Source organism: Panulirus ornatus, chromosome 12, assembly GCF_036320965.1.
Source record: "Panulirus ornatus isolate Po-2019 chromosome 12, ASM3632096v1, whole genome shotgun sequence".
In the NCBI taxonomy this organism is placed as follows: domain Eukaryota; kingdom Metazoa; phylum Arthropoda; class Malacostraca; order Decapoda; family Palinuridae; genus Panulirus; species Panulirus ornatus.
Window position 1 is genome coordinate 25,922,156 of NC_092235.1, and position 15,768 is coordinate 25,937,923.

Sequence of the window (15,768 nt, forward strand, 5' to 3'; positions counted from 1 at the left end):
CTAAATAACTGTTAAGCAAGCTTTGTTCTCTTACTACATATTAGGTGTTCTGAATGGTGTTCAGATTCGCTATTTGTATATAAGTTAGTCATCTAATTGTTTAATTTCTTATGTAGTATATAGATTTATAATTGGTTATGTATTATACTGATTTCCAAGTATATAATTGGTCTCTCCTGGTTTATATATATATATATATATATATATATATATATATATATATATATATATATATATATACAAAGTAATGTTATTAAAGCTACATAAGAAGCAGCCAGACCTACGTACTTAAAATAGTTAGGTATATCCTTATTTTGTTTTCTTTGGTGGCTTTTCAACGTTTTCAATGGTAATTTTAGTCATAAGGAAAATGGGGCTAATTCTCTTTGTGAAGTTTTGTTTTCTGATTCGTTTTGTAAGGTTGAATCATAGTTTCTCTTTCAGTATGAAAATAGTTTTATGCTTTCACTTAACGAATTTCACGTTCCTATTACTCTTCGCCATAAATTTCATATAGATATCACGATATATTAACGGAATCAAAGGAAAATGGCTTATAAACGAAAGGGACTTAATTCACACACAAATGATATCAGAAAAGGTTTGGGTAATAAGTCCCTTAACCGTTACAAGAATGTCGGTGTGTACTTCTAAGACAAGTGTGTTATTTCCTCTCGATTGATATGATATTCACCTTTGAAGAAGTTCCTGTTACGCTAGTGAGTGAAGGTCATCTGGTTGGACAGAAAGTCCGAGAATGGCTTTAAAGTTGCGAGGAGAAGATAACGTTCGTAGTCAGATTTCTTTATGTAAATATGGTATCTGTAAAATAGTAATTGAAAAGAAACTTGTAAGTGGGGTATGGAATACCCTCCCAGAATTAGTTCGTATGTCTCATAATATCCTGTATCCCTTAAGAGAATGGTTAGGAGTCCCCACCACACTACGCCTCGTATCCTGCCTGTTTCTTGCCAATTGAATGGCAGCGTCGAGGGGAAGTGAGGAAATACTCATCTTCACAGCAGCTATGGTACTTTGTTAGGAAATAACTCTCTCTCTCTCTCTCTCTCTCTCTCTCTCTCTCTCTCTCTCTCTCTCTCTCTCTCTCTCTCTCTCTCTCAGTAATCTGACGAAACAATTTACAGTTCTTAGGCCGATGGGCCTACTTCAAGAGCCATTGACTCGTGTATTATCTTGTGACCGCTAAGGGTGGGGGACACTGCTGATGGCGTCCTTGATTGGATAGTTAGTTCAGATGGACATAACTATCTGTTTGCTTGTATCAGTAAAAGACACTCTATGGACGACCATAGGTTGTTACACAGACGAGAAGGGAGTGAGGGAGGCAGGGTGAGGGCGAGACGCCTCGCGGTTTGACACCACACAATCATGTCCAGGCTGGCTGGCCGCTCCATCCTCCCGGCTAATGGCTCACTCTCCGGGAGATGGTGCAGAAAAAAATGACACGTCATGACACTATCGGACATTATCTGTTGTGAATTGACGTTGACAGAAGAGCTAAGGACGTCAGCCGATGGCTGTAATGGCCCAATGAGGAACAGAATTGTGTTGCTTAGGTTTTATGCTCGACTCAAGTTGGGTGATTTTACCTTCACCCTGTGTGTGATCAATACCCTACTCGCACCCCCTCTGTCATGTAGTGGTTGTATTGGACTGAATTATCGCATAGGGACACTCGGGTAGACCTGCTGTATACGTTCAAAGAGTTGGAGAATCCAACAGGTCAAAACTCACGTCCCAAACTTTTATTTCCTGTCACTGTTATGCAGAATCACTTGGTATAGTCCGATCGGTCTTTTGCAGCTGTAGGAGTAAACTAACACAAGTAGCTAATCTTTCCTGGTCCTTGCACTGACATTAGAAGCCTAGCCAGTTACTAGAGAGTGCGATGTAAGGTCTGCTAGCCTTCGGCGTCTCTGAACGGTAGTTTAGCTTGGCTATCAGTCCCATCTGTGTGTGCTCTCAGCCCACCGTACCTCCCCTGGAATTCAAAACTCTTATCTCATTAGCTTGTACTGTCAGATTAGTGGGAAGGTAATGGCTCTTCTTCATTACCTGTAACTCAAAGGGAAATTATTCTTGTGTGACGGTGTTAAATGTTTTTACATGTTTTTTTACGTAAGAATTCTTGGACTTAAAATAATGCTGTTGTGTCGTGGATATAGTGATGGGTCCACAGGTATACAGACCATAACATCCGTCCGTCTGTGTTGACTGTCATTCAGACATGGGAGTAACTTTTCTTTATACTGTACATAGTTTGGTGACATCTCCCTCCCAATCACCGGCCCTTTAAGAATTTTTGAATCAGTATTGTGTCTGTGGACTATCGGCAATAAAGCTTTTTTTTTTTTTCTTAAAAGCTCTAACTACGGGGATACATTTAAATCTGAGTAATTGTCTTTGGTGCTACTTTGCTAAGATGGAAAATGGCGAATAAAGTAGGGAATAAAGAAAAACAGAAGTAAAAATGACTAATGTAGAATAAGTAAGATAACTCATATAGTAGAGGTGAATGAACTTGTTGCTGAGTTGGAGTTTTTCCATTGTCAGAGAAAAGGACAAAATGGTGAGTGAACATATAAGAAATACAGTTTCTAGTAGGAACAGCTGTCAGGATAAATGATAAAATAGAGTATTAATAATATGGACATATGAATATAATGACAGAAAAGTAAAAATATTGTAAAGGTACATAGTACGGTGGCAGGATAGTTCAGGATTATCTGTTTAAGTTGGATACCTGGATGGAGAAAGTTGTGGAAAGGTAGAGGGATTGTGGCTTTGTATAAACTATCTGGCTAAATTATAGGAAGACACATCAAATGCAGAGAAACAAGAGATGTTGTTATCATATATCTTGGCTTTTGTAAAGAATTTTGTTGCTTTCTCAACATATCACAATCTTCATAACTACATATTGTCTGGGTATTTGGACGAAATTATTTTCTAGTTTTTATTTATCACATTCTAGTTTTATTTTACATTCTCTGAAGTTAGCTTCATACTTTATTAAAACCCCACTTGAATCTCATAGATTGGTAAAGATTAGTTCCTCTCCTCTCTCAAGCTGATTAGCTGTGAAGTTCTATCTGCAGCCTTTGTAATACTGTATCAGAAAAAATTTTAGAAATACATATATTCCTGAACATCTTTTCCCTTTTACAATTGATACACAAAACATATTTTATTGCATTAATTTTAGGATATTCACAGCATGGAAATAAAAAGTTAATTGAAAGACAAACACTAAACTTTATTTTTCTATAAACAGTATAGTCTCCATGACTGTCAGGCTGGCACCTTGCAAGATATCAACTGAAAGACAGATAAATAAACATATCAATAAACACATGCCAGTAAATAAATGTATTCTTGATATAAATGCATTCTATTAAAAACTCACCCTAAAAGATTTTTCATTAATTTTTTTTAAAGTATTAATAAGAAGAAATTTATATACAAACTGAATATGACTTAGAGAACTGACCAAGGTGTCCTTATATGGTCTGGACACATGAAGAGTATGAACGATGAAAAGACTGACTCATAGGGTCAGATGTGGATGGAGGAAGGGGAGGACAAGGAGATGGAAGAATGTAATGAAATAAGCTCAGGGTTTGGAGCCTAAACATCCAGGAGAATGGAGGCATGCATGGGATCAAATGAACTGTATCAGTGTAATGTAAGTGGGAAGGAGGTCATATGCTGTTGCTGAGCTGAACTGAAGTATATGAAGCACTTAATACACACTGAATAGTCAGTCTGTGGGGGTACAGATGTGGGTGGCTTCAGAACAATACATATGACAGCTAGAGGGCAGATGCATGCAAAGGAGGCTGCTGTTAATCAATTCCTAATGCTACTTTGCTTAGGTGAGAGAGGCAACCCCAGGACCCCTTAAAATGGAGCTCCTGCAGCTTTGAAGTTGCACTATATGCAGGAGCAAGGAAATGTTGAACTACTTTGGAAAAAGAAGGTCCTTGATAAAATTGTACTCATTTCTATCCAATAGATATCTTGTTCCTTTCAAAAGCACAAGACCCTTCCTATCCAAACCAGTCCACAACCAGCCACCAATATCCAAGTAAGGATAAAATGTGAATTCCAATCTGTCCAAAAAGCAAATTTCACACTGAACACTTAATCTTTAATTGTCCAATATTCACCGAGCACAGATGCGAAAACAGCATCACCACATATCTCAGTCTATGGACTTGCCCATTGGATGTGGTCAGCTGCCTGACTGCTATGGGAGCCCCACAGAAAGTGATCCTTGGGTAGAAGAGTAAAGGTATACAGGATATATAATACATTCAAGTGATCCTACAGTTTTCTGGTTTGCATATCCTTATCTAAAAGATATAGCCATACCTGGGTGCAGTACGGACACTCTCCAAAGATGACATTCATACTTTGTCGGCTATTTGTAAGACCACACAGCCACTGTAAAAGGCAAAGTAAATCCAAATCATACAGTTTGCAATAATATCTTTGAATGAGATAACTATTATATCAAGAATCTGCACAAAGAAAGCATATTTAAGTACTATACACAAAAACTAAACATACTAATGGCTTTCTGTAATACAAAAACGTATTACCAAAATATTTGATTTGCATGGTTGAAAGTGATAAATACAAACCTCATACAAACATGGTACATGAAAGGCCTGAGAGCAGTGGTCACATGTTAGATCTGGCAAGGAATCTTCTAAGTGAAGACAGTAACACACAGCACACTCAGCACTCCATTCCTCTGCCTCTCCTCCAGTACCTGCAGCCCTGGATTTAACTACATTAACACCAAGGATTGCTTCCAAGTTGCTCACAATACTACGTTCAGGGTCCCATTCCTAGAATAAAGCTTCAGAATATAAGCATGCATATACCTTGAGAACACAGAGTTCAACAAAATGTAACATCTATAAGATATGAACTCATATGACTCTGATCCTGAGATAGTAAGTGCCAACTGTATTATTCACTATTTATCTGGAGAGAAGAATTATTAGTGATTAAGTTTAAAATAAGTAGATCACATTCGGTTTTTAGTGTGCATATAGCTTGCTCCCAGGGATTACAGGTGGTTTATATTTTCCCTGTATATCTGATTTAAAATAAGGCATACAGTGGAATCATCAGCATTCAAGATCCTGTAGTGTTCATGACCATTCAAAGACTGAACTAGGGAAGTCTTAATTTTCATTAGTACCATAAATCTAAAATGGTACAGGCCAACATCTTATGAGTGCTGAATAAGCTAATTCAGGCAGAGAATACATGTACAGGAATGAATTGTATCGCACTGCAAGAGTATAGTGCACAACCTGATGAGTATATACTGAAGAATAAATCAAAACAGTACAATGCAACAACATTCTACGCATAATGGTGAGAGTGAAGTACCCTTGGCACTAGCCACTGTCTGTATAAAACAAGAGCATCCACTATGGGCAGTATTGAGCAACAGTCCATTATCAGATATTTATATTCATGGATTCTTAAATCTCCTAATTGTTAAGGGCATAGCTCATTTATAACTCAAGTGATGCAAGCCCAAGCGATCTTTAAAGCAGCAATGTGCATCCTAGAAAAAATCTGACAAAGATAAGTCAGAATGTGAAATTGTATAGCATATTATAAATTAAATACTGAAAAATTCTTACTTTCAAACAATAACAAGGTCAAAGCAAGTGTTTTTGAAAAGTGGGCATGTTCTCAGCTTAAAAGACAAAAAATAGTTAAGTTACTGGTAATTCAACTTATGCTAAAGAGAATAATACAGCCTTAAAGAAAGATGTGACTTACTTCATATTTATCAGTGAGAAGAGTATTAAGAGGAGCAGTAAGGCGAGAGGCTCCAAGAAGGTGACACTGTGGCAAGCTGTTGGGGTGAGCCACAGATACTGTCATCTGGACACTGACATGATTACCTATGGATATACACAAAAAGTATAAATTTGAGACATATAATTTTTTATATTCAGATTTTATTTCTTATTAATTAGCATCATGGTTAGTCTTCCAGTTAAAGCATTTTTTGTCAGGAATGTTTACATCATTATCCATAAAGTTATGTCCCTCTCCTTAGCATATTTCCATACATAATATTTTAATAACACCCTGAATTGTATATAAATTCAAAATTATTATATGCATTAAATATTTGAAGTCTGTGATGTATATAACAACAAAATTCAAATATGCATCTTTCATTTGCTTACTATACAGAACATATTTCATGCTCTGATGATATCAACATAGGAAGATGAAAATAATGGGTTTTGATCTTGGAAAGACTTATTTCTGATCTAATATAGGGAAAGTTAAAGATAAAAAAGCTCCTAGCCAAATCCAGGGCTTGAAGAAGTAAATGATTCCTGGAAAATCTCCCATATAATAATATGCAGTGACCCAAAAACTGCTAACGATTGTATGTTTGTGATTACCCTTACAATACATATATAATATAGCAAACATCCACTGATGGACGGAAAGCATAATTTTTTTCCATTTTTGCTGTATAGACTTAGAAATGAGATTGACAGTGAGCTAAAGATGCCAGTGTCCTTGCAGTTGACAGTAAGATTTAGTGTTAATGATTTCCCCTATAAAAACACCCAAAATATTTGAAGAGAAGAAATACAACCAAAATAATACTCAGGTTGTAATTATTCAAGGTGGCTACAGTTAATCTCTCAGTAAGGACAGTCGTTAATATACCCTAGGTTAGTATTAAAGACCAGACGAATCTGTTAAGAAAATAATCAAGACTCGCTATTACATTTTATGTTATAATTTATGGTGTTTAATAAAACTTATATATTGATATGTCTGCTCCAAAACCTTCCTGATAAGAAACAGACATTACTAATATACCTACTGGAGGCTAAATATAATAGACACAGTATATATATGGTCTTTGCTGTCCCTTTACGCAGCATTTCAGATACGGTTAATAACCTTTGAGAGCATAGTACGAAACAGTTTAGCACCAAAAGAATGACAGAAAACTTGCTGCCACTGTAAAAAATCAACAACAGAGTACACCTTAATGACTTTCAAAGATGAAACTTGAGATACTTCTCACTGAATAAAAGGAATTGTTCCTGGCAGTGTTCTTGAGTATAGCCATTTTCCCTTTTTATGAATCCCATGCTGCCATTACAACCTTCTCAATCAACTATAAGATATTTTCCCAAAGGTATATCACCACACCAGTCAACAATTTCCATCCTGCCAAAGATAACAGAGTAATTACTGAGTTGGGTAACTACCAACAAGCAATTGCTATCTGTGGTTAAGAACCCATATCTTAATTACAACTTTTCATGCAGTCTTTTGTCCAATCAAGCTCAGGACATGGGCTAAAAGCACTAGTTTGCCTAGATAATTGTTAGGCAAAGAAAATATGCAGTACATAATAATGCAAAGGACAATAGGTCATGAATGGTATGACACCATAGACAACCAATGTTTTTTGGTAAAAGATTCTCACTGAGCAAAATTCTGCGTGTGGTGTGTCTCCGTGCAGGATTTGGGGGATCCAGCACAAGCACAGATCCATCGAGCTCATCTAAGACGTCCCAGAACTGCTGTAAATCTGTCAGTTGTTCCTCCCAAGCACTTATTATGCATGACAGTCCAGCAACCTGGGGATCAAAAGCAAATACCATAAAACAGATAATGGAATTATATCTTTTTTGTTTCACTTTAGAGAGGTAGCGTCATCAGGAACAAATGATCGATAGCTTCATTAGCATATGTCCAATTAGCTGTCATGCACCAAAACTAGAAACTATCAGCTTCAGTCAAGTCTCAAAGACTGTTCCATGGCTCACCTTGATCATTTCATGTCTTTATACTTTAAAAAATACCTCATAAAACATCTTTCTTTGTACCCTTTGGAAGGTAATAATGACATACCATGTTATAATTCAAAAAAGGGGCAAAGTATCCAGACAGTGTACACTAAGTGCATCTAAAAGTGAGAGGTGCTGTTAAATCACTTTTTGTTTATACATTTAAATAACTATACATACATCTGTCCTTATTCATAACAAGAATAAAATCACTTATGATGAAACTTACAGAATTCCAAGAGAATTTAAGATCAACTGGCAGGTCAGTTTCAACTATCGGTTCTTCCTGAGGATATCCAGCCCCAACTTTCACTCTAAGAGTGTGAGATCGACCTTTCTTGTCTCTGAAAATTAAACAAGCATAAGCTGGATTTCAAGAGCTGCAGAGCTTTAAAAAAGTCAGATCAAGCCTAGTTACTTGACATTTGGACAATGTGTTCAGTCTCCAGCAAGCTGTCACCATTTGTTCATTATCCTTTAAAATCCATCGAGTACCTTTAGCCTTATGTTCTTACTGCCATTTACATGTGGTGCAAATTAACGCTAAAGAACAGCATGTTTGAAATGTTTATTAGCTGTGTTTAGGAAGAGTCATACCAAACATTTTCATGCTGAAAGTTGACACCATTAAGGCTAAGAATGTTCGTGGTCAATCTTTCTACCAGCCATATCCTATTTCCCATTCTTTAAATATACTATTTATTTTTCTCATTCAGTAAATCAGTGTAAGTTTAAGCATTATTTCCCTATCAATGACACTCAGTAGTCTTGAAGCTGTCTAATAAGCCACTAAGCCACTGTCTAATTAGGGAACAGGTAAACCAAATTTACAACCTTAATCATAAAAGGCATATGATAAAGAGTACAGGAAAGCTCTCAGGAGATTTCTTACTCTGTACAGTGTTCATGGAATCTTCTAAAGACATTTAAAGTTTTTATACTGGAATCAGCATATGTGTGAGAGTAAGTGGTGGTATGATTGAGAGGTTTGAAACAAATGCAGGAATGCATCTATTTTCTGTGATGTCACCATTGTTATTCAGTGTTTCATGGATAGGGCATTACATGAAGTGAGAGCATAGTGGATGAAGCAGAACAGAAGGTGCTACAGCAGCTGTATGCAGATGCTGTGGCTAAAGCAGAATAAAAACTGGTCTAAATGGTGAGCCAATCTGATGGTGCATGTACGAGGAGGATTCTGAAAGTGAATGTGAAAAAAGATGCTTATTTTTTTCAAATGGATAGATCACAGTGTAATACCAGGTTGTATTCTGAAAAACAGAAAGTTGCTCATTTAATGCTGCATTTCCAATGTTTCTCACATTATTACAAAGGTCCCATCACCCTGAGGACCTTCCCCAACCAAATTTTTACCAATGCATTGTGCTTATATATATACAGTTTGTTGGTCATCATTAACGATAATACTGAACAAAAAGAACAAAGTAAAACAAGTGTGTTCTCACAAAAAATGGGTCACAAGTACATTATTTGAGTTCCAATCACTGATGATAGCTGCTTTCCATTTCTCTCATAGTATTACAAATTAGAATAAGGTCCTGCTCTGCAAGCTGCATAAAATTAATACTATTTTTAACACTTCATTGTTATCACAGAATCTTAATGTCTATCAACAACTCCCAGGTGGTTGAAAGAATTGTGCTGATGCTGCAGTTTTATAACCTTGATAAGAATCTTAATAGAGGTAAAGATACCACACCTGGTCTCAAGGGAGATTGCTGAGAAATCTGAAGATACCTGAGTGACTCTTGACCAACCAATATCCTCAAGGTGTGAGAGGAGGCACTTAAAGAACGAATTTTGGAGCATTGACAGATCTTCAACTAACTGTTCTTCTTTAGATCTTGAGCTCTATAGAAGTGAGAAAAATAATATCAAAAACAATGTAGATGAAGATAGTTCATCAGAATGATTTAGTTCATCTTCCACCGTATTTCTAAGTCTACCTGTAGGTAGACTAAGAAATATGGTGGAAGATGAACAATTATTCTGAAACAATCATGAAAACTGTTTATCAGTATTAGAAAACCAAAGCACTTGTGTATTTGTAAGAATAATGAATTTAGTTTTGGAAAGGTTAAGGGCAAGTGGAAGAACCAAGTGAGGAGATAAGGGTGCAAAGCATGTATCAATATGAATAAATGAACTGAGATATTAGAATAACCATGACGAATTTGCAAAAATTATCTCACTTTGAAGCATGAGTCAATGCAAAAGATACACGTGTATATAGAAATCTAAAACACTATTAGTTTTGTACAATAATGTAATGATATATTGAACATTTTGTGAATGGGCAAATAAGCCTGTGATCTGATTGCATTGCTGAGGATTTAAATTATGAAAAGAAATGTGCTCTGTACTCATTTGACTAAGTCAAAATTGTAATCAATCTTACACTTATATTTTGTTAGCAGCTTCCCAACCTTCCTGGGCATACCGATCATTTACAAAATTCAAGAGTGTGCAAAGTATAATAAGTAAATACATAATATCTGATAAGAGAATGTTCATGCAATGCCCTCCCAAAAAAGAAAAATTATGGTGGTCATATTGTAGTTGTATTGGTGACATTTCAGTCATGATAATAACAGCAGTGTGGATAAGATGTTAAGACAGAAAGAAAATTTTTTTTTCTGCCATCAGTACAAGTAAGACAAAATTACTGCGTATAGCTGATAACCAGTAGATGCTTGTTCAGTGGACTGAATACAGAGCAACTTATCCAGGCTTTTTATATCATGACACAGAGTTGAGATGGGACTGAGTAACCTTTTGCGCATATTCTCTGATCGCTTGTGACTGCCTAGGACTTGTTGCAGTCTGGAATGATCAAATGGTTTTTCAAAAAGGGATGGAAGGGCAGGAGAAATCACTGGACCTATGGGTTATAAAGGCATAGAAAGGGAGGAAGGACAGGGAGTTGAAAACATGATCAAGAACAGAATATAAGATGAAGAAGATGTAAAAAAAAAATTAGGAAAGAAAAGGGCAGAGGAAGAGATGGAGGAAGAAAAGTGGCTTTCAGACAAATGACATGAAGTAATGATAATATTTTAAATCCCTGTAAATGATATGTCCTGTGGCTTTTCTTTGTTTCAAAGGAAATGCATTTCAAACAGACCTTCACCTCCATTAAAGGACACATTCCTGAATATTCACACAGGGGAAACACCCTTTCTAAATGTAATGACATGTTAAAACAGCAAAAACTTACACATATTTGCTGGAATTTTAACAGGTAATCCAGGATGGTGCTACATTTTTCCTCTACCTGAAAATTATGGCATCATTAGTCTATGCAAACTAATTGTAAACTTATGTCTATATGTAATATATTTTCTCATAACAGCCAAAAACAGCAAATTTTCACATATTGCCAACAAACAGAAAACATATCTCCTTACATTCACCTATGAACTGTAAACTTCATATGGAACTAAGAAAGCTCAAATAATGTCAGATGTGGACTTTAAATGTTTATCAAGTTTATTCTTAAACAAATCTTTAGTGTTTCTTTCAATTACTCTAACTGGTAAATCATATCATTTGTTAGCAATGCTCTCCAAGAAAGGGTACTTTTTCTCATCCAAAATAAAAAATATGCCCTTAAGTTTATGTCCATTACCACAAGCGAAGTTAGAAAAATAACTGCTTAGATCAAGGCTATCAAAACCTTTTGATAATTTGATTACCTGAATAAAAATCATCTTTTAACCTTTTCTTTGCTAAGATGAATAAGTGTAAGTCGTTTAACCAGTTGTCATGGATTTACTTTTCAGTCCAAGAATCAACTTGGTAGTTTGCTTGTTATCTGTGAGCTTAGTCCATTAGTATGCAGAAGTCAGCTTGCCGCTGAAGAGGTTCAACTTCTGTTTTATCTATATTTCCTGCCTTCATATCATCTGAAAATTTTGATTTTCTGCAAATGCAAAGCATGTTGCTCATATATATATATATATATATATATATATATTATATATATATATATATATATATATATATATATCTTTTCTTTCTTTCATACTATTCACCATGTCCCGCATTAGCGAGGTTGCATTAAGAACAGAGGACTGGACCTTTGAGGGAATATCCTCACCTGGCCCCCTTCTCTGTCCCTTCTTTTGGAAAATTAAAAAAAAACGAGAGGGGAGGATTTCCAGCCCCCCGCTCCCTTCCCTTTTAGTCGCCTACTACGACACACAGGGAATACGTGGGAAGTATTCTTTCTCCCCTATCCCCAGGCACAGCCTTCCATGGTTTACCCCAGACGCTTCACATGCCTTGATTCAATCCACTGACAGCACGTCAACCCCTGTATACCACATCGCTCCAATTCGCTCTATTCCTTGCCCTCCTTTCACCCTCCTGCATGTTCAGGCCCCAATCACACAAAATCTTTTTCACTCCATCTTTCCACCTCCAATTTGGTCTCCCTCTTCTCCTCGTTCCCTCCACCTCCGACACATATATCCTCTTGGTCAATCTTTCCTCACTCATTCTCTCCATGTGCCCAAACCATTTCAAAACACCCTCTTCTGCTCTCTCAACCACGCTCTTTTTATTTCCACACATCTCTCTTACCCTTACGTTACTTACTCGATCAAACCACCTCACACCACACATTGTCCTCAAACATCTCATTTCCAGCACATCCATCCTCCTGCGCACATCTCTATCCATAGCCCACGCCTCGCAACCATACAATATTGTTGGAACCACTATTCCTTCAAACATACCCATTTTTGCTTTCCGAGATAATGTTCTCGACTTCCACACATTTTTCAAGGCTCCCAAAATTTTCGCCCCCTCCCCCACCCTATGATCCACTTCCGCTTCCATGGTTCCATCCGCTGACAGATCCACTCCCAGATATCTAAAACACTTCACTTCCTCCAGTTTTTCTCCATTCAAACTCACCTCCCAATTGACTTGACCCTCACCCCTACTGTACCTAATAACCTTGCTCTTATTCACATTTACTCTTAACTTTCTTCTTCCACACACTTTACCAAACTCAGTCACCAGCTTCTGCAGTTTCTCACATGAATCAGCCACCAGCGCTGTATCATCAGCGAACAACAACTGACTCACTTCCCAAGCTCTCTCATCCCCAACAGACTTCATACTTGCCCCTCTTTCCAGGACTCTTGCATTTACCTCCCTAACAACCCCATCCATATATATATATATATATATATATATATATATATATATATATATATATATATATATATATATATGAGAAAGAGAACTAGTCCCAAGAATGATCCCTGCAGCCAACTGCTTCTTGAATATAACCATTCTGAAACCTGTCTTTTAATCACTACTCTTTGCTCATACACAGTCATCCAGTTTTCTAACCACCGGTACTAACCTGTCTACACAATGTGACTTTTGGTAGTACTCTTTGATGTTGGACTTTCCTTGAATATCTTTGCAAAATCTAAATAGATGACAAAACCACTTCTTCTTCAAACAAGTTCATCATATCACCCTATGCTATTCCTTACTCCATCACTTTTGGATCTGTGCAAAGGCCTGTTTTCCAAGATCACTCTTTTTTAGCACCTCTCTCTCTCTCTCTCTCTCTCTCTCTCTCTCTCTCTCTCTCTCTCTCTCTCTCTCTCTCTCTCTCTCTCTTCTTTAATATGTTATAAAATATTTATGGGTACCTCAAGTAACTGTAGCTGGCAGCTGTTGACAATGCAGGAGAGCTGAGTATCAGTGCTAAGAGTCATTCCCTTCAAAGCTGGGAAGTGTGGGGTCTTCAGATATACCTCGTGATCAACATCCTGTAAGCATCGTGCAATACATAAAGGGTAAAGTTCAATGTTTCACAAGCCATTAATACATTTCTCACTCCATATACAACAGACTTATGTCAGTGTTTCAAAGCTATTAATACATTTCTCTCGCTATACAACAGACCTGTGTTTCATTTGTAGTGGCTTCTGATAAAATGGTGCTTTTTTCAAAACGGTAGTATTTGTATTTAATTACTTATTTTCCCTACAGTCTACATGTACTCACTTTATATTCTTGCAATCTCTCATGCAAAAATGAGCCAAATATGGTAAGTGATAGTTTGTATTTCATCTTCAGCGTTCAATATATAAATGAGCTGTTTGTTTTGTTGAACTTCTCAGCAGACATGTTTTCAATATTATTAATAATACGTTCTCGAATTTTCATAGATTTCTTGCTAGATATTGCAGTAACTAAAGCCAGCCTTACCCCAATTTTGATAAAACCATGGAATGCTTGTGGTGACTTTGAGGGTCCTGATGAGCAGAGAAGTGGGAATTTTGCATAAAGGTCAGATACTTCCATTCCATATCTGTAGAACAAAAGTTCATTAGATACACATTCTCTCAAGCTTTTATTTAGCATCTCCTTGAGGATACTTTGGTAAACAGACATGGAAAATGAACACAATAAAACAAAGACAGGAAAAAGGGGTCCAATCCTAAGACATGTCTGACTGCCTCAATTTTCCATGAAAATTTGTCTTCGTATTCTATCTCCTATCCTAATTTTTCATCCCCTGGGGTAAGAATTAACTCTTCAGAGGGAAATGTTAATAACTTCAGTATTACATTGGCAAGGAGAAGAAAATATCAACCATATTATTTGAATAAAGTTGTAATTTAGTGGTACAACCTAACTGAAAGTAGACTTGTACAGAATGGTGAGATTTATTGTAGAAAATAAGACCAAGGAAGTGTGATTGGAATGACTTTTTTTTAATCGTTTGGTAATAAATTATTAGTGAGAAAAGGGCTACAAAGATCAAGGAATAAAAGGGATCAAATTTTGTACAAGTAATGAAACACTTGCATATATCAGCAGAACACTCGAAAAGCTCACTGTAACATCCCCTAATAGCTGAAATTTGAATTATTTCTTTACTTTGTTTGTAAAAAATGATACATCTAATTTACATCCAGTTTTTAAACATTGCATGTAATTGTGTGCAACTGAATTTGTTCAGCGAATAAACCAGTTTAAGGTGCATTCTTCACTCTGCAGAGTCCATGATCAAATTGCAGCAAACATTAATACAGTGGCATGACACAGTGAATGGCAATGTCGTCGTTATAGTTTGACTTTAACAATGACAATATGGGATAATCATAATATTCTACAGGATTACAATGCAACAATATCATTAATTTCAACCTTCACAGATGCTACCCCCACCCCAACCTAAATTTTGCTTTCTTTGATGTTACATTTTATGGACCATAAAAATTAATGTTAATCATAGCTTATATAACATATTTTATGCACGTTTCATGTTATAAGCACAATGTCCCTGATATTCATATCCCTCCCTACTATCAAGTATAAAGGCATTTGTCCATTCATGCCTACCTGGTCTTGTCTAAATGTATTATCCACATTGAATCCTACTTGACTATGGAAAACTATTATATTTAATAGTTATAATTAGGCATTACTATACTATTGTACCTTATTTACAGCTCTCAGAGGTAACTCAGTGACAAGAAGGCAGTAAATATATGCTTTCCACAGTAATCATATCTTACATTTAGGTTTCATTACTTAAAAAAAAAAAAAAAGGATAACTGTATACGTGTGTAGGTCGAGGACGATCGCTTAGATTATGTCTTTTGGTATGTAGTTTGCCGAGAGCCCATTGACTGCTGATGGATGCACATTCTTCTGTGTGACTGTGACAAAAATTATGTTGTTGAGTTTCTAGTGAGGCTCAATGAACACAGCCTCCAGTTGCCTGGACGTCTCTCTCTCTCTCTCTCTCTCTCTCTCTCTCTCTCTCTCTCTCTCTCTCTCTCTCTCTCTCTCTCTCTCTCTCTCTCTCTTAGTGCATCTAATT

The 15,768-nt window shown here is 36.4% G+C and overlaps 1 protein-coding gene across 9 annotated transcripts in view; it reads right to left on the bottom strand.

Moving 5' to 3' along the window:
• Positions 1-3,256: 3,256 nt before the first annotated feature.
• The window catches only part of Fancl (E3 ubiquitin-protein ligase Fancl), a 242,763-nt gene continuing 230,251 nt past the window's right edge, over positions 3,257-15,768 (bottom strand). For 4 of the 9 annotated variants that reach the window (XM_071667588.1, XM_071667589.1, XM_071667591.1 and 1 more), the window contains 10 exons: positions 14,145-14,247; positions 13,583-13,702; positions 11,125-11,181; positions 9,607-9,758; positions 8,116-8,230; positions 7,523-7,676; positions 5,833-5,957; positions 4,668-4,877; positions 4,396-4,467; positions 3,257-3,339 (listed from right to left, as the gene is read on the bottom strand). In XM_071667588.1, coding sequence (XP_071523689.1) covers positions 3,313-3,339; positions 4,396-4,467; positions 4,668-4,877; positions 5,833-5,957; positions 7,523-7,676; positions 8,116-8,230; positions 9,607-9,758; positions 11,125-11,181; positions 13,583-13,702; positions 14,145-14,247 — 1,135 coding nt within the window. In that variant the 3' untranslated portion in view covers positions 3,257-3,312. Of the gene's footprint in view, positions 3,340-4,395; positions 4,468-4,667; positions 4,878-5,832; positions 5,958-7,522; positions 7,677-8,115; positions 8,231-9,606; positions 9,759-11,124; positions 11,182-13,582; positions 13,703-13,838; positions 14,110-14,144; positions 14,248-15,284; positions 15,329-15,383; positions 15,727-15,768 lie in introns of those variants that run through there. The other 5 variants (XM_071667595.1, XM_071667594.1, XM_071667593.1 and 2 more) reach the window with 5 other exon arrangements.